Here is a 24322-nt window from a genome sequence, read left to right as displayed (position 1 = left end):
TTGCTTGTTTAATCTAGTGCAGCTCCTTATTAGTTCTAATTCACACCAATAAAGTTTCGTGGACAAGACTGTTCCTTAATTTCATAGTTGAACATATCAATGGTATAAAATGGCAGCTTAATTCTCTCAATGCTTAAAAAAAATTAAAATCTCATTGAGAGTTTGGATCTCTATCAAAATATAATTGCAACTACATCATTCATAGTACCTTGGAGTGAAAGGTTGCTGTATATGGTGAAAAGGAATGAAATGAAGAGGGTTGTAGCTTTGACTTCGAAGTGGATTTATTCATTAACTTCAGAGTCTCTCGATTTAAGATTTTTTCTGGTTCCTCATTGACTATAATTGTACCCTGCCAGGGAAAGACCTTTTCATGCTTCGCTTAAGAACACAAGCTCAACACAAGAGCCAGTCAATCCATTAGGCGATATGTGTGGCTGCCTAGGGTGTGGTCATCTGAGAGGGAACATTTATAAAAGTTAAGAGGTCAGGCGCTCGGAACACAGGGGGGTAAAGGATCATAGAAATATGAAAATATTGTCCGCGGTATGCTCACAAGGGGGCGCCATTTGTGTTTCTAAAGGCACATACGCTCCGGACACCAAGGGAGGCCCACACCACCAGGTTGTCAAACTATGTTGATAATGAGTGGCTGGTGTAAATGAAAGTAAACCCAAGGGGGAACCAACCCCGCCAGAGCACCTCCCTGACCGTTGAACTTTGATGATACTGATTGGGTGCCATTACCTACTGGGTGGCATTTGTAAAAGTAAAAGCATGTACGCTCCTCAAAATCTACGGTATAGTTACAAGGGAGTGCCCTCTGTGCTACATAAGGGGTACTCGCTTTGGACACTGATGGGAAAAGCACCACATGTTGTTGAAACCTAATAATAACAACTACTTTCTGTGAACAACAAGGGGTGACAGCAGTCAACCCTTCCTAGGGCTCCACATGAGCTTCATTTGGCACTGTTTCCAGGGCAAATAAATGTATGCTATGTGAAAAATAACTCTGACTTAAAAAATGCCAAACAGTCGTGAATAAAAATGTACAATTATACAAGCCAAAATTATTATAGAATTTTAGACAAGAGAGATACTCTGGAATTTTACCAGGAGTTAATATAAAATTCAGTATAATTAAATTATTTCACAAAACTGCAATCAATACTGAACAGAATGTCCTCTTTAGACAGCCACTGACCATATGAAAAAGGGTCACAAGGCACACTCCTGTATGCGTTCATACTTACATAAACAAGGCCAGTTTAGATTCAATTAATGTAACCTACATGTCTTTAGGAAATAGGAGCAATCAGAATACCAGGAGAAAACCCTCAGCATAGATTGAAAGAATGTGTAATCTCTTCCAGGACAGTGTGTGAATTGGGATCAAATGCAGGTTTTTATAACTGTGAGGTAACAGCAAAAACCACAGTCCCACTCTACTGTCTCTAATTAGATAAACAATAAAATTAGTCTGATTAACCATGTTAAACATAATACAGTGATACAGGTATTTTCTGAATGTTTCATTAAACATGTTGGCTATTAAAGGCAGCATTATTATAATATTGATGACATTCATCAAGTCACATTACATTAAATACATTGGTCAGAAGTTCTCTAATATAATATTTCTACTACAATAATCACTCCTCCATCGCGGGGGTTGCGTTCCAGAGCCACCCACGAAATAAGAAAATCCGCGAAGTAGAAACCATATGTTTATATGGTTATTTTTATATTGTCATGCTTGGGTCACAGATTTGCGCAGAAACACAGGAGGTTGTAGAGAGACAGGAACGTTATTCAAACACTGCAAACAAACATTTGTCTCTTTTTCAAAAGTTTAAACTGTGCTCCATGACAAGACAGAGATGACAGTTCTGTCTCACAATTAAAAGAATGCAAACATATCTTCCTCTTCAAAGGAGTGCGCGTCAGGAGCACAGGCTGTCAGAAACAGAGAGGAAAGCAAACAAATCAATAGGGCTGTTTGGCTTTTAAGTATGCAAAGCACCGCCGGCACAAAGCTGTTGAAAGCGGCAGCTCATACCCCCTCCGTCAGGAGCAGGGAGAGAGAGAGAGAGAGAGAGAGAGACAGAGAAAAACAAAACAGTGAAAAATCAATACGTGCCCTTTGAGCTTTTAAGTATGTGAAGCACCGTGCAGCACGTCACTTCAGGAAGCAGCTGCACACAGAAGGTAGCAATGTGAAGATAATCTTTCAGCATTTTTAAACGAGCGTCCATATCGTCTAGGTGTGCGAACAGCCCCCCTGCTCACACCCCCTACGTCAGGATCAGAGAAAGTCAGCGCAAGAGAGACAGAGAAAAGTAAATTGGGTAGCTTCTCAGCCATCTGCCAATAGCGTCCCTTGTATGAAATCAACTGGGCAAACCAACTGAGGAAGCATGTACCAGAAATTAAAAGACCCATTGTCCTCAGAAATCCGCGAACCAGCAAAAAATCCGCGATATATATTTAAATATGCTTACATATAAAATCCGCGATAGAGTGAAGCCGCGAAAGGCGAAGCGCGATATAGCGAGGGATCACTGTACAAAGAAATATTTTCCATATATACAGTAGATTAACAGTGAAGCATAGCTATGCACGCAGCATCATTTCATGTTCTTTATTAAGTTGGAAGTTAGTTTATATGATTATTTCACTATAGTGTAGTACAAATGTTCTGCATTATCCAAAAATAACCAGGCTCTTATCCAACATGACTTACAATTTAGATGATTAGATGTTCCTGGAACCAATTTGAGACAAGAGACAAGAGATGGGGTCCTTGTTTGGGTGTCGATATGTGGAGTGGTTTTGCATGATTTGATAGTTTAATCATGATACATTAAGTATAATTGAATTTTTTAATATTTTCAAATCTCTGCTGTAAGACCGATAACAAAACACACACATTCATTTTGCATTAATATACCAAGAAAACCCTTTCAATAGATTTTTAGAACTGAAACCGACTAAAGCATTATCTCATTCTAAAACTACAGAAAGACATACACACACCTAAACTGGGCAAGATTCTACAGCTTAACATTTTTTATGGACTGTGGTAGTGAAGTGAAAGATAAGACACTGAAGTAAACTCTTGATTAACTTGCTAGTCTGTATCCTCATTGGTCCTCACTAGCTCCGAGTAGTGACTGTAGGAATAAAGTAACAGTACAAGTGGCTGAAATAAGGTTGCTTGCTCACTCTCTGTAATAGAACAAGGAGCTCGAAAGAAGGAAGGACCATGGAGAAGAAAAACTGCTCGTCTGCAATGACAAGAGCCAGAAGAGTTGGCTTGGGAAAGCAGTAGCAATAGCCCACTAGATGTTCTCTGCCATAAGGTGTGTACCAGACATGGCCTACTTGTAGTGTCATGCACAGGACATGCTGAAAGGATGGAAGTTGCCAGGAAGAACTGTGGCCTGACTTTCTCATCTTGGCATGTTGCCACAACAACCTTTATCAGGAAATCAACTCAAACGTGAATGTGATCATAAGAAAAGTGTTATTTTTACAGAAAGTATTACAAGTGCTTTCAATAGTGATTTCAATATTATTATATTACCTTCTCGTTGTTCTTTAAGGATGCTTGTAACACTTCTTCCAGCCACTCAAACTGTCCAGCTGGGTCTGGCAAACCTAAAGTCTCATTGTTTGGACTGTAGTACAGATTAGTGTTAAGACTTATTATTCTAAGGTTTTGGTCAATCATTTGTGAGTAAAAGCCACCTGCAGGGAAACAGAAAAACATTTAAATAACGTTTTAATAGTTTGAATAATTCCATCTCTGAAAAGGATAAAGTAAATATACATGTAATGGTTGAAATGTCAGAAAATCCTGTCTTGATCAGGTTATGCTCTATGTCAGTGGTTCTCATTGTGGGGTCCCCAAGTGTGTAAGCTGACACTCATCAGTGCAAAGTGACTTTAAAATTGCTCAGATAAGTTAGCTTGTTATGTACTTATGGAAGCGTTTATTTGTAACAATCGAGGTGGCTATCCAGCATTGGAGATATTTAACCAATATACCTACATACATAAGAAATTTCTCTAAAACTACCACCACAAAGCACACCTTCTGGCTTCCTTGCTGATGTTAACAACTTTTACTTCAATTACACGCCTTCCTGCTCAGCACCTATTTGCTTATTGTGGTCGCTCCTCTTCCATATACAACACTTCTTCACCCTCAGTGCCTCTCCTGTGCAGTTGATCTCAGACACTGTGCAGGTCTCTTCTAAACTCCCTTTGATGTCAGCCTATAGAGTCCAGATCTGGTCAAAGTAATCCTTTATGTCTATGGTCCCAGTGACAGGCATGTTAGCACTGATTTTAGCAAAAGTGGTTCTCGGTCTAAAACACTTTTAGTACCACTACTCTGTGTGAAGCAGGGATCAAGATATCAATCTCTGTCTACAAGGTTGCTTCCATATTCAGTTTATACCTAAACTAACAAAGAGTGTATATATAAGATCTCTACACTTTTAAAGATCCATGCAGTTTAAAACAAGCATTATCAACTTGACAACACTACATTTTATTTGCTATTGTGGGATAAATGTGGTGTTAAAAATACTGACTAAACTTTGGGACCACCTGAAAGACTGAAAATCAGACTTATAGAGATCTTTGAGAATAAATTTTAAAATCAGTTTATGACATTATAAAATAAAAATGGTCAAATACAAATTCAGAATAGGGGTATTGTTAGGGAGGGTCTTTTTATTTTAGTTTGTTTAATCCTTGAAATAGCGTGTTTCTGCCCTTTGTGCTCTTAACTAACTAGAGTCGCAGCACTAGTCTGTGGAACGGTGGCCCTAATGATGATTTATTTAGATGAACTCTGTTCCGAACAGAACAAAAGCAAACAAAGTTCTCTACTTGTAAATTTATTTAGAAAAAAAAAATCAGACTGAATAATGAAAACATCCCAAAGCAAGAAATTTCAACTTAAACTTCTCTGCTGTTAAAGAGAACATCAGCAATGGTACACCGAATGAGCTGGTAGCTTCTCCTGTCCTGTCCTGTGTGTGTCATAAAAACGGGTTGATCAGATCAGATGTCCAAGATGGAATGATTTTCATTTGCAGATTGTGCATTCATGTATGATGTGCTTAGTCTATTTTAAGATAGTCATAAGTGATAGTAGGCTATATTACTACTTAAATGTATTTCAGTGAAGGCACTAGAGCACTAAGAGACACCCCGGATACCAGAGGGTATTTTACAGTACAACCTTAGCCTAAGAAACATATATTATTAATGAAATGAAGGGTACTAAATACTAATACAAATACACTATAGCATTGATGACATTAATGAAAATTCAATTTATTGATAAAACAAACAGAAAACAGAAATGTTTTGATGAATACGGAAATTATTAGGAATATACAATCAAGACAGAAACAGCAATTTAAAAGAAAGAAATACTGCATATTCTATTAGCACTGGACACCATACTGGAGACAACCCTGGACGGGGTGTCAATCAATGGTAGAGAACACATACACACCCAAACTCACTTACTATGGGGCCAACTTAAACATGCCTTTGAACCTAACCTAACCCACATATCTTTGAGAAGTGAGAGGAAAAATGAAGTACTAGAAGAAAACTCCATGCAGACAACCACCAGGCCTGGGATTCCAGAAGAAAATAATACCTAGTTATAAAAAGTAATTAACAGGGTAAAGGTAAACCTGGAACAAAATAGTGTAAAGGAACCAAAGATTAACAGTTGATATTTCTTCTGGAAAAGAAAAAATACATATTCAGCTAAATGGACAAACAAACCACATAAAGAAGTTCTTTTCACTGAAGAAAAAAATCTATATACAGTACTTCAGTACAAAATTCTGAACAAATTTTGATCTAACTGACTAAACAAATAAAGTGGCAAACACATTATTATACAAACCCTAAGCACATTACAAATAAACACAATTTCTGACTTTGTTGACCTATTCCAGTAATGCTGAAATAGATAAAAGAAGTTATCCAGACTTAACAGATATTTTTAATAACTTGTTCAAGGTAACAGTAGAGTTGTGCAAATAATAAACCATTGCAGATAGGTACATTTATATTGATTATAGTATCAATGGGTTCATAATTATTATCAGAGGAATCTTGAAACAGAAAACAACATAAATTACATGAAGGCAGTCTACCAATACAATCTAATTCTCCAGCTGTACAAGAGGACAAAGGATTTCACCAAAAGAAAAAAAAAAAAAAAATCACACAGTTAGTTATGCAAACATTTTTGTATAAAATACACATCAGTTCATTGTTGTAATAAAGGCCAGGGCTACACTTCCTGCTAAGAACTGATACTGACATCTAGGGTTATGTACATAAGGAGATAATCAAACTACAAGGCACAAGGCCTTTTCCACAGCCTCTAAACTCATTTGTTTTGTGATTTGAACACAGAAGGGAGTCTCTAAAAATGCAACTTTTTTAAATTTTTTGTTTTGCTAACTTAATGTTATATGTGGAGGTTTATATATTATGTAATATTTTCAATGTAATTGAGATATAGAAATGATGGAAAATAAGCTACAATTCAAAAATCTGTGAAAATTATTTTCCAGAAAAAAATGTCAATATTACTCAAATATAGGTGTTGTGGTGTACGGCCGGGGCCCTTGCCCAGCCGGGATGCCTCTGTGCTGGAAGGACCAGGGGAGGGTACGCATCCAGAACATTACTTCCCCCAGAGAGCTAGATGGCAGCCCCCCTGGGTTGCAGTGGTGTCTCCGACTCCCGCAAGGCTCCATGAGAGATGGAATTTGGTGCAGCCCTGTTGGGTTTTGTGGGTGCCACCAGGGGGTGTTGCAGCTGCTGCTGAGCCCTTGATGGCAGCACTTCAGCTACACCCAGAAGTGCTGCCAGAAGTTGACCAACAAGCACCTGCAGCACTTCTAGGTGCCTTATTAAAGGAGCCAGCAGCCACTACACCGGGAGCCAGAGTAGTGTGGGAGAAGCTGGCCAGGAGGAGTGGAGGCGAAGGGAGAGAAAAAAAACAGGGAAGGAAGAGTGTTTGGTGTTGGACTGTCCATGTGCTGTGACTGTCCTGTACATGTGGGGAACAGGGGAAGGTGTTTTCCACAGGAAAAGAAAGAAAAATAAAAAACGTGTGTGCTGAACTTGTGTCCCAGATCTGTCTGTGCCGGGTCAGGGTGGCTGGTGTGCCCCCTGGTGGACCACAGTGTACAATACTTTTGATGACTGAATAACTTGCAAATGAAGTCCAATAAGCAAGAATGTTAAAACAAATTCTCTGATCTGCAATACATTTTAAATTGCCTCACCTCTAAATCTTGAAAGCAAAAGAAGTCTAAAGCAACAAAAAGTGTATACTGTAAAGCACTACTTTATAGAAATGTAACTGTAAATGTAAACTCCATGGACTTAAGTACTGATCCTGACAAAAAAGTGAAAGCTCATTTAATATCTAAAAGGGTTGTAGACAAAACAAAAGAATACTATATTATACTACTGCGTTGTAAGTTGTGAAGCCAGAAGCTATTCATGTAACTATTACCCATTCTAAAAAAAAACTAAGCTGTGTTTGTCAGTGCAACTCCAGAGCCCTGAGAGATCTCTATTATAACCACCGTTTATCTAAATTTCTCAGTAATTAAACTAGATTTACAATTACCACAATAAAACATACATATCCAACACAGAGCCAAAGTAAATTGATCACTTGCTGGAATAAGCATCTACCTGAAAAATATATTTGTTGGTATGAAATTTGCTTTTAAAAATGTACTTTTTATTCACACAATTGCAGTGTGACATACTGTTTCACTAATAAACTATATAAAACAGTATCCAAAGATACATTTTAAACATTTTTATACTTCTACATCATAAAACTTGCTATTAATTCTCCATTAAATATAACTGAGTTTTCAAATGTTTTTTGTTTACTACTAGAAGTGCCTCATTTTTTGTTTCTAAAAGCAGCATTCATTTTTCATCTACCTGATATGTTGCAAACTAAGAAAAGGTTATTCAGAAATATTTTTGAAAAATTGAGAAGCAATAAAAATATAAAAATAAAGCAGCAATGCTAACACCTACTACCTAGAATCAGAAATGTATTATTAAAGTTTGAGAGCTGCTCGTTAATCCGCTTAACCCGAATACGGGCCTTCTATAATTAAGCTAAATTCTTTTCTAAGAGTGACATTCCTTTAAAATACCAGTAATTACAGCAGTATTTCTTTTTAATCCATACACATTATTAATTTAAAGTACATGAAAGAAAGAGAGAAATATCAAGCTTTTGAAAATTCCATTGTAAAGTCAGAAGTTGTGTTTGCATATATATAAAATTTCAAGATAAGACATGTTTGAGTGCAGTCTCTGTATTTATATGGATTTACTTCACATACTCCAGTTTCTTTTCATTTAAAAAATATTTTTATGTTGATTTCCCTGATGGTTGCATTCTGAGTATGAACTGTCTACTTTAGGACCTGTTTCTAATGACATACTGCAGCTGCTGACAGACAGTAAACTGGATAAGTAGGTTGGCAAAAGAATAGATAATATATTTCAATATTTTATTTTTGTTAATTATTCCTCTGTATAGATCTTTCAGCATCCATGACTTGTGCCTTTGGTTAGGCAAGGAAGACATATCACTATGTACACAGTGCCTTGGTTTATCATAAGCATGCACATGCCTTCTTTTACATTTGTATTTATTTTCTTCACTGAGGTTTTTATCCAAACCAACTTTCAAAGGAGGCCAACATAACATCAGTCTAGGGACTGTTTTGAACAAAGATAGCAAGACGGGTTACAAAAGTTGCTCACCACAAGTGCAGAGCTATAAATCTAGCATAACAAAAAAAATGATCAATTAACAATATGACAGATATACACAGAGCTAAAAACATTCATTAACAATTTGACAGGATTTTCACACAACAGTAGGATTTTCAGTCACTACTTAAACACATTCAGGGTGTCACCAGTTCAGACAGAGGTGGGCAGCTTGTTCCATCAATTAGGAATTACTGCACATATGAACAGTGTGGATTGTTACATGACTTAATTTTTGAGATGCACCACAACAGGGATATTGGTTAGCACCTATAGAAAATTAACAGATGGAATAAAAGACAGCCTACAATTTAAAATCACAACACTGTGGCTTGAATGGTTAGGCAACTTGCTGCCGCTTTTTGGGGTAAAATAAAAAATTCTCTCCAGTTAGGAAAAAGACTACCTGTCTTGAAAAATATGGTCCTTTCCCATAAAAAAATCATACCACTTATTAACAAAGGTTATGATTTTATTTGCACACTTCAACTCTAACCAGTAGTGAATGGGCCACATTTTGCAGTAGTCCGCATCCCATCTCTATAATCTTGGAAAGGTGACACAATTATATCACAAAAATTAGCTCTTTAATACCTCACATTTTTTCAAAATTATAGAAATAATGTGCATACATTATTGCCATACAGGAAGTCCACTTCAGCCTTAGTGTCATAAATCTTCACATCTGAGAGGCATTTTACATACTTAAACTGCTGGATTTACATAGTTTTGGAATTCAGACATTCTGTACTTTGGAATTACCAGCTATAGACACCTTCTCAGTGTCAGCCTAAAGAGATGTACTGCTGAATGCTTGGGTTCAAATTGGAAATCTGGGTACTGAAGGGCTAAATTTTGTCTTCTTATCCCACCATCTCACTGTTACCATCCAAACCTTTGTCCAAATTGGTATTGATGATTTTGGCCATGCATAGAGAGTGAATCACAAATGGCTGAACATCTGTGAATATTTGTGAATTTCCCCTTGGGATTAGTAAAGTATCTATCTATCTATCTATCTATCTATCTATCTATCTATCTATCTATCTATCTATCTATCTATCTATCTATCTATCTATCTATCTATCTATCTAAACCAATTCAATCCAATTTTCGGTTTGTCTAATTGCTATCAGGTTCTTAACACATTCCTCCATAGTGCATAATTTTTAACCAAATCTAAGTTAACCATACATCACGGGCAAGTGAAGCTATCTGTATTGTCATCAGGAAATCTTAAGAATCTATTCTCAGAACGAAGTCTGAGAATAGATGGAATTTTTGTTTGGTGTGATATCATTTTCACCTAATTGTGATCAGAGTAAAATCCAAAAATATCACTCCTGCTGGGGAGTACTACTACAAGACACTTTCATTCAGGTTTTCACCACCAGTCTTCAATATCAATATGAACACTCAAGTCCAAATTTTAGGAGATTTTAAATGTACATCAAACTGTTCTTCCAACTGTAACTGCAATATCTAAGACAGTCTGAGTAATTTAACGTTTTATCAAGACCATATCTCATCTGACCTAGGAAAATTTCGTTACTTGTTTTCAAGTCAATATTCATCATTGATCACTGCATCACGTTTATTCAAAAACTGTCTACTTCTTTATCAATAACCACCTGTTTTCCCAGTGTTAAGCCTTGTAATTAAAATGCCAAAGTTGTTTCTGTCCACACTCTTTTGGTAATGGATCTAAACATTTTAAACATCACAAAACCAAGACATACTTAGTTACTCAAGCTGTATTAATATCAAATGAAATGTTAATTAAATTTATTTTCACACAAACTGACTTTCATTTCAAAAGACCTATTACTACAAATATATAAACTGGCTCACTTTAGGAAACATGCTTAATGAGAAAAATTATCTTACACTTCTAGCAAAAATAAATTGAATTTCTCAAACCTCTAAAAAATTATGACCTACGTGCATGGATTAAACTTAATTACTCAACCCCAGAATGATCTGTTTGTGTGTACAAAGTAAACTCTATAGAACAAGGAATCAGACACAGCTATTCTTTGTCTCCAACACTATTTGCCATTGCCTTTGAACATTTCACTATCCATATCTATAAACAGACAGATATTCAGAAAATCATAAGGGATGGATTTCAACAGAAAGCATCCCTTTATGCAAATGGTGTGGAACTTTTGCATATTCCTCTTTATAAAGAGCATAATATTCCCGCACAATACTCTTGCACTTCAGCCTACATTTTAACAGTCTTCTAAGTGTTTTAGAACAGTTCAGTGATATAAGAACCATAACTACAAAAAATATAGAGACTTACTTAAATTTAATTTTTGCAACCTAATGGAAAAAGTTAAGTCTTAAGCTATATATTAATAAATGGTCAAAATGAACATCTTCACAAAGATATTACATTTTTTAGAACACTTCTGAGACTTTGGAGAGATGTAGAATGGAATGGAGCTGTACCAGTTTGGCAGGCTAAGGAAATGAAATCCTGTTTATAGCTTTCTTTATATGTTTTTTTCTGTGTACCATCTATTCATTTTTACCATCAATTAAGGATAAGACACTACCGTGAATTGAATTTGTGCATGTGAATCATCTTTTTCAACCATAGTTAACTTAAAAAGTGTCTGTAAGTTTCTCTGCACTTGATGATTTATTTAAATTCTTCGTTTATACCTCAAATTTAATCTTCTAACAAACACATCACTTCTGATATATATAAGTCAAAAATTTTGTTTAAAGATAACTGCCAGGTGTTCTTAGTAATCCTTCAATATTACTGGGAGAAGGTATTTCCATACTCTATCAGTCTCTGAAAAACTTCACCCCAGATAATCTGAGATTGTGTAAGGGACCTTTCAATCAGAACCTCAGATAAAGAACATCTGTGAACTGCAAAACATGGTGTAATTCAAAGAAACATCACACATTCCACACCCTTATTAGTGATAAAATGAACTTCACGGTGTTTGCTTCACGTTGAGTTTGGAGAAATCACGGACATGTTCACTGAAATATCGTCAAACTCGGTGAAATGCACTGAAGTCAATGGGGAAGGAGTAAATAAACTAGAGTTGACTGGATTATAATGGTGCAATCATCTTTAAAGTGTACATGATTGCTAGGGAAAAGTCTGCTAACTATACTGAATCGATTATTGTGGCCAAAAAGGTGACCTAAGCTGTGCAGCAGCACTTCCAACCACTGCACCACCATCCATATTACTAACCGAGAATAAACCGGATATGGACGCAGGGACACGGCGATGGGACCATGAGACGTACTGCGCAGGCGCACATCTCATAGACCCGCAAGCAAAGTCGTATCCACCGCGAACGAAGGAGTCACAGACCAAGAACGAAAGAGCTCAACTAACGTGAATGAGAAATGAAGCAGCAACGCGCCCATAGCTACCACTAACAACACAACCACACAAAAATTCTGCGCTGCACCCCCCCGCCCCCCAGAGTCACATGTAAGAGGCTACGGAGGCCCCACAGATCCATAAAGATAGTACGGAAGCTGCAGACGTCACCGCCATATTGTGTGTGGCACTACTGCGGAGTGAAGGCGCAGGCGTCACCGCCATATTGTGAGTGGCACTACTGCGGAGTGAAGTTAGGAATAATGTGCTGCTTGGGATTGTACAAACCGCTGAACGCTTTACACCAAATTCAAACACAATACAGCTCAACGATACAAACACGAGCCCACCTGGATAAGATCAATGAATGCAGGCGCCTACAACGTGCGTCTGAAACTGTGGAAGCAAAGCAGGCACGGGTTCAGAAACAACGAGCTCGACTAATGTATTTCAGGATACCCAACGCCGGGGGTAGGCGAGTGAAGCGAGCAGGGGGCAGAGCCCCCTTGTGCTTCCCTGAGATAAAAGAAGAAAGAATTCAGTCAGAGATGCGCAAACATATATTTTGTCAAAGTAAAGCGGAAATGCCAAAATTGCAGTCAAAAGTTAGAAAAAATACTGTATGTAGATCTTTTAAAGTCAGAAAATTCAAAGTGGCGTGTCATAATTGTCTTATCCTATTTTTTGAATCACGCTGAAGGCTCTCCAAACTGTCTATGCAAACGCTTTGCACTTTTTCTCCTATCAAAAAGATAGAAATGTCTTGTGAATAGTAATAAATCTTTTGTTATTATTATTATTTAATATAGTCTCCTTTGTTTGGGGGTGGGGGCGAAAGGTGCCTTCAATGTTTGTTTTTTATCTATACATGGCAAATTATGCATGCATAGGGCATACACCTCTTTCTCTTGTACTGACGTGGAAGTCAAAGATCGACCTGCACATTTGGCAACAAGCAAAGATAATGTGTTATTCATGCTGTATGTTTCATATAAAAATAAAATTTTGAGAACATGCATTATTTACTTATCTGTTCTACCACTAACTAAGTCTGTAATACGATGATATGAACTGGTACAGCACGTTGCCGCATCCACAGCACGACAAAACAACTTGGGATCCTGGTTGGCAACACCCCCAGGCAGACATGCAGTCCAGTCCCACCCCCCCGGAAATGACCATCTATCTGCCACAGCCAGGTGTTACGTAGACGTCATCTTAGCCTGGGCCAGCTGCTCGGATCCTGTGAACCAGATCACCCTCAGGGGAATCTCAGCACATGGCTGCAGTGCCATAACTGACGATCCTACAATGCAGGTAGTGTACCTCATTCAGGACTCCATAAGCAACTGCTCATTTGACACAAAGTCAAACCAACCAACCTCCAAAGAGACACAATACCAAAGGAGTCCAGTCTTCATCTCAGGTCACTGGATAGTGTCCATGTCTCGCAACCATATAGCAGAACAGGAAACACAAGGACTCTAAATACTTGCACCTTTGTCATTTTAAAAAGATATCGTGAGCGATATCTGACTTCATAGGAAGAGTTACCAGAGACATAAATGTCACTGCCGAGGTAAGTAAACCTCTCAACAAGGTCGACACACCCTCCACAGACAGACACATTGCTGATGACTGTGCCCAAGAGGTCATTAAAGGTCTGGATCTTGGTTTTTATCCAGGATACTTGCAAGCCCAGATGCTCAGACTTCTCACTCAGTCTCTCGAGAGCCCCGATCGGAGCCTCCATTTACTTTGCGAACATCACAGCAAAGTCAAGATCATTGAATCTCTCTGTCTTCACCAACAGATGCTCCACAGCCGTTGGACCCCACGACCCTGCCCATCACCCAGACCATGCAAGCATTGAACAGAGCAGGAGCAAGAACACACCCCTGACAAAGCCCAGAATCAACTTTGCACAGCACTCACAGTACCAGTGTACAGGTCCGCCATGATATCCAGTAACATTGAGGGGATTCCACAAAGTCTCAGGATGTCCCACAAGGCAGCTCAATCTGGCATGGATCATGGACTATCTTACAAACAGACCTCAGTATGTGCGTCTCGGGAACTGCAGGTCTGACATTGTGGTCAGCAACACAGGAGCGCCAGGACTGTACTTTCTCCGGTCCTGTTGAACCTATATACATCAGACTTCCAATACAACTCGGAGTCCTGCCACGTGCAAAAGTTTGCTGACGACACTGCTATCGTGGGCTGCATCAGGAGTGGGCAGGAGGAGGAGTATAGGAACCTCATCAAGGACTTTGTTAAATGATGCGACTCAAACCACCTACACCTGAACATCAGCAAAACCAAGGAGCTGGTGGTGGATTTTAGGAGGCCCAGACCCCTCGTGGACCCCGTGATCGTCAGAGGTGACAGTGTGCAGAGGGTGCAGACCTATAAATACCTGGGAGTGCAGCTGGATGATAAACTGGACTGGACTGCCAATACGGATTCTCTGTGCAAGAGAGGACAGAGCCGGTTATATTTCCTTAGAAGACTGGTATCCTTCAACATCTGTAATAAGATGCTGCAGATGTTCTACCTGACGGTTGTGGCGAGTGCCCTCTTCTACGCGGTGGTGTGCTGGGGAGGCAGCATTAAGAAGAAGGACGCCTCACGCCTGGACAAACTGGTGAGGAAAGCAGGCTCTATTGTAGGCATGGAGCTGGACAGTTTGACATCCGTGGCAGAGCGACGGGCGCTCAGCAGGCTCCTATCAATTATGGAGAATCCACTGCATCCACTAAACGGTGTCATCTCCAGACAGAGGAGCAGCTTCAGCGACAGACTGCTGTCACTGTCCTGCTCCACTGACAGACTGAGGAGATCGTTCCTCCCCCAAACTATGCGACTTTTCAATTCCACCCGGGGGGGTAAACGTTAACATTATTCAAAGTTATTGTCTGTTTTTACCTGCATTTTTATTACTCTTTAATTTAATATTGTTTTTTGTATCAGTATGCTGCTGCTGGAGTATGTGAATTTCCCCTTGGAATTAATAAAGTATCTATCTATCTATCTATCTGAGTCGACTGCTTTACGAAAATCAACAAAGGCTGCCAAAGAAATTCTGCTGATATTTATGTTTGCGCTCCATGAGAACCCACAGTGCCAAAATGCAGTCAATGGTAGACTTCTTAGGCGTAAAACAAGACTGCTCTGGTCACTGGTAGGTGAGCAAGTGAACAAGGATCCTATGGATGATGACCCTATCAAGGACCTTACTTGGCACTGACAGCAGTGTTATCCCCATGAAGTTGTTGCAATCCAGACAATCACCCTTCTCTTTCCAGATAGGGACAACAAGTTCACCCCGGATCCCTGCAGCCTTACCTACCCTCAGCTGGTTCACCACCTGTGCAATCTCAGTGAGACTGGGTAGTTCACAGCTAATTGGAGGATCAGCCTCAAGAACCGTGGACCCAGAGATATCCAACATCCTAGCCAGAGGATCAGCTTTAAACAGCTGCTCAAAGTAACCAGCCCAGCAGGTAACAACTGCAGGGTCATCCATAAGGACCGTTCCATCAGCTGCCTTGCCTGTGATTCTCCAAGGAACAAATTCGGATGTGCATAATCCTCTGTAAGCAGGATGTGGGTCACTACACCACAGATGGTGTGTCACTTGCTCATAGATTCCTCTAACAAACACCTCATTATCTGCCTTCAAAGCTCTCACAGCTGTCCTTCTCAGTTCCCAGTGCAGACCATCAAGCCATGCACTGTGACTTCTCTCGATGGTATTCAGGGTGCCCTGTGAGATGAAACAACTCCTTCTGGAAACACTGGTAACACCAACATATCCCTCAGCAACCTGCAGGGTCTTGTCATGGAAGGTCTCCCACATCACATTAGGATAACCACTCGCACCCAAGTCTGTAAGTTCCTCACACAAACTGCATGCAGACTCATTACAAATAGCCTAATCTAGGAGTCTCAGGGCTCGCAAAATTTAAAAATCCCTGGTAGCCCTTTGGGTAGGCACTCTTCAGTTTTTGGTAGCCCAAAATAAATTTAAGTAGCCCGAATAAAAAAGAGATTATTTTTAATGTATAATATTGTAAAGGAAACAAAACATCAATCAAAAAATTGTTAAAACACAAATTACAACAACTGTATAAAAATTACAATCATCAACTCAAATATTTGGTTCTAATTGAACAGAAATTTCTATGAACTTGTAAGAACTGTGTAGAACATGAATCAGTCTGTGTCAGATTCTGAATCTGAAATTTCCACTGAAGTCACGGATGAGAAAATGCCACTCGACGTTGAGGGCATAGCATCTCCTTCATCAGCTTTCTCTTCCTGTGCATCGGCCTCCATTTCACTGCTCTTTGTTCTTGTCGGGGTTTTATGATCCAGATGTCTTGAACCTTTTCCAGAAAACATCCAGAAACGAATTGACTTGTCAGGGAAAAAAGATTCAACTGTTTCCCCATTAATGGAGAGTTGCATGCAGTCATTCAATGTTTCAGGGTGTAGAGAGGTACGATGTGTTGTCCACTCGGTTCATGCAAGAAAATCCTCTCTCACAGATGGCTGTTGATGGACTAAGTGTCAGCATTAATTTCACCAGCAACAAGATATGAGAGAGGTGTTCTGGATTCCCAGACAGGAGATCTCTGCACAAGCAATCATCTATCTTGCTACCCCGGTGTTCTGCAAGCCACATTTTTAGATCCATCCATTCTTGTGGAATTTTCTCTTTCTCTTCCTCATCTAGCAAACTGGCAAAATGTGTGACAAGATAATCTACCTTTTCATCCCCATAATTTGCCAGCTCTTCTCTGGGGTAGGAAAGAGTGGAAGGGTCAAAAACCTTGAAACAAGAGAGAGGCTTTTCACGCAGATTTTTAAATCTGTTGTCCATATACTTGACTGTGTTCTCAATAATCTTCTGAACCTCTGCACCAAAGGTGTCTTTGTCTGTGCCCTCATCTCTTCTAGCAGGTCGCTGACTTTTTGTGAGCTGAGTTCCACAGTAGCAAATGCTACCATCCTCGTTCGCTGTGAACTTTGTGTCCAAGGCTTTCTGGTATTCTCCTGGTTTTGTTTTTAGGCTGAGTAAGCGTGATGTGGTGCTCTCAACTAACTGATTTGTTCGTGTGATGTTTAGGTTATCATGCTGAAAATCAGTACAGCACTTGGATAAGATGGTACTGTAGACCAACATGAAATGCAGGAAGCGAACAAATTTCTCAGTCTTCATCTCATGTAACCACCCCCTTAGCCTTGGCTGCATCCTCGGACTTGACATCACTTCCTCCTGCCATGTTCTCCATATGAACAACAGTGGGAGTGTAATTTTTTTCCACAGCCTTCAGACATCTCAGCTGGCTTGGAAGCCACCGTGTGCTCTTCAGGCCACTGAAATGTGCCAGTTTCTCATTTAGCAGTTCACTTATTTCTGTCAGTTCTCTTCTTTTCTTTGGAGAATAGTAGTACATCTTAAAGATGGTTTTCAGTGTATCTTCAAATTTCACCAGGTACTCGCAGCCTTTCACGCTATCCAGCACGGCTAGCTCTAATTTGTGTGCTACACAGTGGGTTGTTATGATGTGGGGTATCCTCTGTTTCAGACTCCCAGCTACTCCTGTTTTCTCACCCATCATCACTGCAGCACCATCAAAATTTGCACACACTACTTTCTTTTTCCATGTGTCTTCTCTGATACCCATGGTGTTCACTGCTTCATCAATAGCCTCTAAAATACCTGCAGCATTTGCACTCTTGACTGGCTGACATTTGATCATGTATGTGGATATGTCACCATTATCTCTCACATACCCGACATGAACCAACTCCTGTTCTATTATACCAGTGTCTGTACTGCCATCTGCAAGAATGGATAAGAACCTGCTTTCTTGAATTTCCTTTTCGATCTGGTCTCTTGAAGTTTGTGCTATTGCTACAATAAACTCTCTGCAAGCATGGTCATTGAGGTAAGTGGAACCAAGATCTAGGCCATTTGCTTTTTAAAGTTTGCAAAGACTGCTAAATTTTGCCAATGGTAGTTCACTCTTTGCAATATAGTACGCTGTTCTAAACAGCTTTTTCAGGACTTCTTGTTGTGCTTGGTTTATTTTTAGTATGATTTTTGCAATTGGTGTTTGTTCTGGGAAAGATGCTGCAGACTTAGCACCAATGCATTTCTTGTGATGCAGAGATTTCTCATGGGTTCTGATGGGGTCTTTCCTAAAATTACTGGTCCCAGTAACAAAGGTGCTTGTCGAGTCAGAAATCGAGGGAAACTCGCGACACACCCGGCAGAACATTACGTTATTTAGCTTGTCATATTCCAGCCACAGAAATTGTTTTGTCCATGAAACCAAAAAGCTGCGCTTTCTTTTTGCCTCATAGTCTGATTTGTCATAACTTTTCCGCTTTGTGGTAGGCTTTTCTTTGGCTGTCCCTTTTTCACCCTGACCTGTCTTATTTGGCTCAGCAGAACTAAAATACCTGCATAAATCCATCTATTTTTACACACACACACACATAACAGTCAGCGATTTTTTAAATTCTCTGCGCAATCAACCTCTATCACATGTTTAAGCTTGCTGCGGGAGATTTCACTTGTCACGTTTGAATAGTAAGCTAATGAGTGATAAGACGATGTCAGAGGAATTGGTGCGCAATTAATCCGTCACTGACCAATCAGTACTGCCGCTCTCTATACACAGTTCATGGGATCGCAAAGTGAAAGTGACAGTAAAAAACAAGCGCGAATTCAAACGCGATTTCAATATTTCACATATTGACAGTGGCTCATTGATGCCCGAAAATGACATAATTACCCAGGTACATTTGCGAAAGAATGCAAAAGCATTGACATATATTTTTCCTTCCTATGATAGCCCGACGGGTAGGGCTGAGATAGATTTTGGTAGCCCGACTGGAAGACACAATAGCCCCGGGACGTCGGGCTAGCGATTTTGCGAGCCCCGAGTCTGGCCAGGTAGTCTCCTGGACCTAAGCTGGATCTTCAGAGTAGCAAAAACAAGGCCTAAGCTGAATCTTCAGAGTAGCAAAAACAAGTCTGTGGTCAGAATTTACAAACTGGGCACTTCTGTAGATGCTACGGTTTTGTAAGATCCTCCAGTGTGTACCCAAGATGATGTGATTGATGTCCTTCACTGCACCACCAGTACTGGAGTAGCAAGTCCAATGATGCAGCTCAGGGCGCTGGAACCAGTATCCAGCGATCCGCAGCCCTGACCTTTTGCAGAGTCAAGGAACATGGAGCCACTTTCACTAGTCAACAGACCTGTGGGAACTGAGACAATCCTCATAGCCTGCCCAGTCAGTGACAGTGGTCACACTGAAGTCATCCATGATCAGAGGAGTGTCACCTCATGGTCACCCATCAACTACCAAGCGAAGCTGCGTATAAAATGTCTCCCTCATCCAGACATCACTCACCACGGTCAGAGCATACACTGAGACAACAGACAAGGTACCCAGAGAGTGCCTTATAATATGCTTGTTGAAAGGAGTGACATTGGACACCATCAGAAGAGCTGATCCGTCATTGCAACAGCTACTCCCTGAGTATGACAGCCATCAGAGCTACCAGACCAATAAAAGGTGTACACACCTACAGAGATCGGGCCATTCCCAGGTCTGCACACCTCAGAGAATGCAGTCACTGAAATGTGGAGTTTACAAAGCTCCTCCAACAACAGATAAAGATGATCATCATGCCAGAAAGACAATATGTTCCACGTGCCTGCCCAGATGGGCCACCTCAAATAGGGACCCAAGTGCTGCAATGCAGCGGGTGATGCTCAGCACCAAACCAGTTTCAATCCCCAACAGGCCTGATCCCAGTGGTTCTCTGACGGTTTTGACTCTTCCGAGGATGAGAGTATGCATGGCTTTCCTCCATCCCTTCATAATGCGAGCAGCTTTCCTTTGGGCAGCTGCAGCACAGCTACTCCTGCGGAGAGCAGAAAGGAGTCCTGTCTGTCGTCTCAGAGCTGCATAAGTTTTTTTTATGGTGGCTGCAGTGCCAATCCTGCCTCCAACCCCCATGATTTCCATGCAAGTTGGAGGACCGCTTGCAGGGCCAGAAGCAGTTTAACGTCAAACCCAGGACCATGCAAATGATCAGCATTATATACCCGGGGGGCAGTCCCATCCAATGATGGTTGTTACAGCTCCAGGGGATGTTGCGCTGGCCTTGGAAAGCATTATGGGGCGCTGAGGAGAAAAGTTTTTGTAAACCGGCTGAACTATCAGTAAATTACTTGATGATCAAGGGGAACGCAGCAAATTCACTGTGAACAATACTTTGGCGAAATTCGCCGATAAACACTGATCCTTATCAGATTATCTAAAATGTTCTCAGACTAAGACCCTGATTGTGAGCAATTTCATCACGCACTTGTTTCCTTTGTTAATATGTTTTGTGATTGTCCCCGATTTAAACTATGCGGAAATAAATATTTGCCTACCTGTCAGACTTTAACAGATGACTATTACTACTTATACACTTGAGGGATTGGATAAAATTTCACTGTGCAAACCATGTGATAGTATTTTGTTTTATTAAGTGGGGGCTAAATCTTGTTTTGTTTTCTTTGTATTGTGATTTTCATTTGTTTTCTTCTGCATTGATTTTGAAGTATATAGTTGTATTCGTTATGTTATTATTTGTTTAATTGAGAAGCATATCATTGTAAGGTTCTGGCTTTCAAAAAATAAAATATAAATAATTAAAATAAAACAAATAAATAAAGAATCTTTTAATACACGGTTTGTGTTTCACCTTGCTTTACCTAATTAAGGCACTGTAACATATCTGGAATGTCCTATTATATTTAAAATATGAAAAATATTACAATTTTGAGGACCTGTCCAAAGCTTCTTTAGAATCAGGGAAAGATGTATTAATATTGTTCTTAAGTAAACATGCGGGGCCTGTTTTAGATGTTTCAATATCCTTGACTGACAACTACATTTTGGGCTCTCTGATTTCAGCGCTCTCCAGATGGGATTTGGATGGTGTAGAATTTGATATGAAATATGATATTACTTATTGTATGCTCAGTTTTTCCGCATCATACCTATTGAAATATCATTTTATAAATCTAATAAAGGAACAAAAGAAAAATTGTCTGTCACTCAGAGTGTCTTCTGGATAGAATTACAATCCACAAAAGGTCTGATCAAACCCACTGTGAAAAATATATAGTAATAAATCAGAAAGCAAGACAAAGTCAAAAGTTTTTCTCATTATAGTATTTTTCTGAATAGGCAATAGCAACAGCTGTACATACTTTGTATCTTGCTCCTTAATCATTCTCATTACTACTTAAAGGGTGAATGATGCAAATGACAACCATCAAAGTTATTTCTGCAACATTAGATGACAATGGGAAAGGAGTTTCTTCAAATCTGTGTTTTCCTTCCCCATCTGTTGCCATCTTTCACCTACCTCATCAAAGAACCAGATGGTCTCAAGGTGAACTGCCATTTACTGATGTATGCAGCACCATAAGACATGTTACACAACTTCAAACCAGTGAGGATGATCTGGCTTTTTGCAAGATAGGTCCTGTGGGCATCACTAAACAGCTTCTCATGGGCACTTTGGATTCTATAGCTTTGGCTCATCTAAGAATTGAGGATTTTCCAGAGAGATTAAATTTCCTTTTTTAATTTTTTTGATTTTATTAAAATCAAATAACATTCCATACAAATAAATCAAGTTTTACAAAAATAGGTTCGAAACAAATCAACCCCTACCCCTGAGAAAGAGAGCTAGGCCAGCAGAGTAAAACTTTAAGCTAGTAAAAATAAGTAAATAGATAAATTAATAATTAATAAAGATAAATAGAGTAAAAGATGAGAGAGAACCTGCTTCCTCAATTTAAATGCTTATTCTGAAATGTTATTGATTAGATCCTTCCAGGTTTTGAAAACGTTTTGTACAGATCCTCTAAGTGCGAATTTGATTTTTTCCAATTTCAAATAGTATATACCATCAGTTACCCACTGACTTAGAACAGAAGGGTTAGGATTCTTCCAGTTGAGCAAGATAAGTCTACGTGCCAATAGTGTAGTAAAGGCAATTACAGTTTGTTTGTCCTTCTCCACTTTAAACCCATCTGGAAGTACACCAAACACAGCTGTTAATGGGTTGGGAGAGATTGTGACTCTGAGGCTGTCTGAAAGGCATTTAAAGATTTTGGTCCAGAATGATGTTAATTTGGTGCACGCCCAAAACATGTGGCCCAGCGAGGCTGGAACATGATTGCAGCATTCACAAGTTGGATCTTGCCCTGGAAACATTTTGGACAATTTTAAGCGAGATAGGTGTGCTCAATATATAATTTTGAGTTGAATAATTCTATGCTTTGCGCAGATGGAACTCGAGTGAATTCTCTGCATTGCTACCTTCCACTCATTTTCTGAGATGTTGAGTGAGAGATCCTTTTCCCACTGTACTCTTGGATCTTTGAAAGGGAGGGGCTGTAAAATAGTTTTATATATTACTGAAATGCTGTCTGAGTCCTCAAGACTGATCAATATTTTTTCCAGCATAGAGGTAGGTGAAATCTAGATTATTTAAATGATGTTAACATTTTATCTGTATAATGTAATAAACATATTTTGCTGCATTTTATCTTAAAAAAGAAATTGTCGTCATGCAATATTATAACTGTATCACAAGTTTACAGTGACGTAATTGTACTTATAAGTACAAACAGTTCTACAAGGAGCACTTGATGGACTGATTGATTGTGTTTATAGTTCTTGGGATGAAACTGTTTCTGAACTGCGAGGTCCATACAGGAAAGGCTCTGAAGCGTTTGCCGTATGAGAGCAGTTCAAATAGGCAGCACGGATGAGGTAGTGTGTGCTAGATGCTGTATATAATTTGTAGAGCTGTGATTCCACACTCAGACACATTGATATAAATACTCCGAGTGGTGCAGTGAGAGTAATATGGAAAAAGATGATCCCATGTGACAACCCCTAATGGGAGCAGCTGAAAGAAGAAGATGAAGAAGAAGAAGAAGGTGCAGTGAGAGTAACAACACTAAAGCAGCAATGGTATTTGGAATAGTTTGGCCATTCCATGGACCATTATATTGTTACAGATTAATTACAATCAGATGGCTTAAACTAATAAACAATATGCGGTTAATTTCAGTGTATGCGATAAAGCCGTGTCAGGGATGTAGATCTAAAAAAGAAAGGGACAAAAGCACTGTTTTGACGCTGGGTGCCAGCAGTTTGCAAAACTGAGTAGAGAACCTACATATGCCAAGGATTGAGCTGGCGTGAAAATGTCCAAGGTTTTACACCAAGTTTAGGTTTTATAAATCGCGATTTGAGCGTGGAAACGGAATACGCAACATTTTTGTGCGTACGCACCGTTTATACAAGTGGACTCAGGTTTTTATAGCTTGTATATTTTCTGCCCAGTAATAAAATTGAAAGTTAGATAGCGCCATGCCACCTTCTACCTTAGGTCTTTGTAGGGTCGCCGTTTGGATACGTGGATATTTTGAATTCCAAATAAAGGAGGTTATGGTTTAATCTAATTTCTTAAAAAATTATTTATTGATGTATATTGAAATGTTTTGAAATAAAAAGATGAAGGGTTGACCATCTATGCACGTCTTGCTTAATTTTTTTCCATACAGACGGCAAAATGTTGTTGATAAAGAGCTTTATGTTTACCTGTGATGTTTACCCCTAGGTATTTAAACTGATCTACGATGATAAAAGGGAAGGTGTCCAATTTAATATTGTGCACTTGAGAGTTCACTGGAAAAAGCACACTTTTATTCAAATTAATTCTGAGTTTAGAAATCTTTTGAAATTGTTAGTGCTGTTAGGGCTGCAGGCACAGTATTTTGTGGATCTGATATATAAAGTACCATTATCATCTGCATATAGACAAATTTTCTGAAATTCTCTGATATTGTGAATTTCCCATTGGGATTAATAAAGTATCTATCTATCTATCTATCTATCTAATCCCCTTTATCGCATAAGCATTTCAACAGTGAACTGCCAGTGGCTCAATGGCAATTGCAAAAAGCAGTGGTGACAAGGGGC

The 24322-nt window shown here is 39.3% G+C and overlaps 1 protein-coding gene across 1 annotated transcript in view; it reads right to left on the bottom strand.

The window, feature by feature from the left end:
- The window catches only part of smpdl3a (sphingomyelin phosphodiesterase acid like 3A), a 63059-nt gene that overhangs the window by 13687 nt on the left and 25050 nt on the right, over positions 1-24322 (bottom strand). Inside the window, exon 5 of the mRNA XM_028797236.2 lies at positions 3590-3753. Coding sequence (XP_028653069.1) covers positions 3590-3753 — 164 coding nt within the window. The remainder of the gene's footprint in view (positions 1-3589; positions 3754-24322) is intronic.

This window comes from Erpetoichthys calabaricus, chromosome 3, assembly GCF_900747795.2.
Source record: "Erpetoichthys calabaricus chromosome 3, fErpCal1.3, whole genome shotgun sequence".
Classification (NCBI taxonomy): Eukaryota; Metazoa; Chordata; class Cladistia; order Polypteriformes; family Polypteridae; genus Erpetoichthys; species Erpetoichthys calabaricus.
The sequence above is the reverse complement of the archived record's forward strand: the minus strand, read 5'-3'. Positions and strand labels throughout refer to the sequence as shown.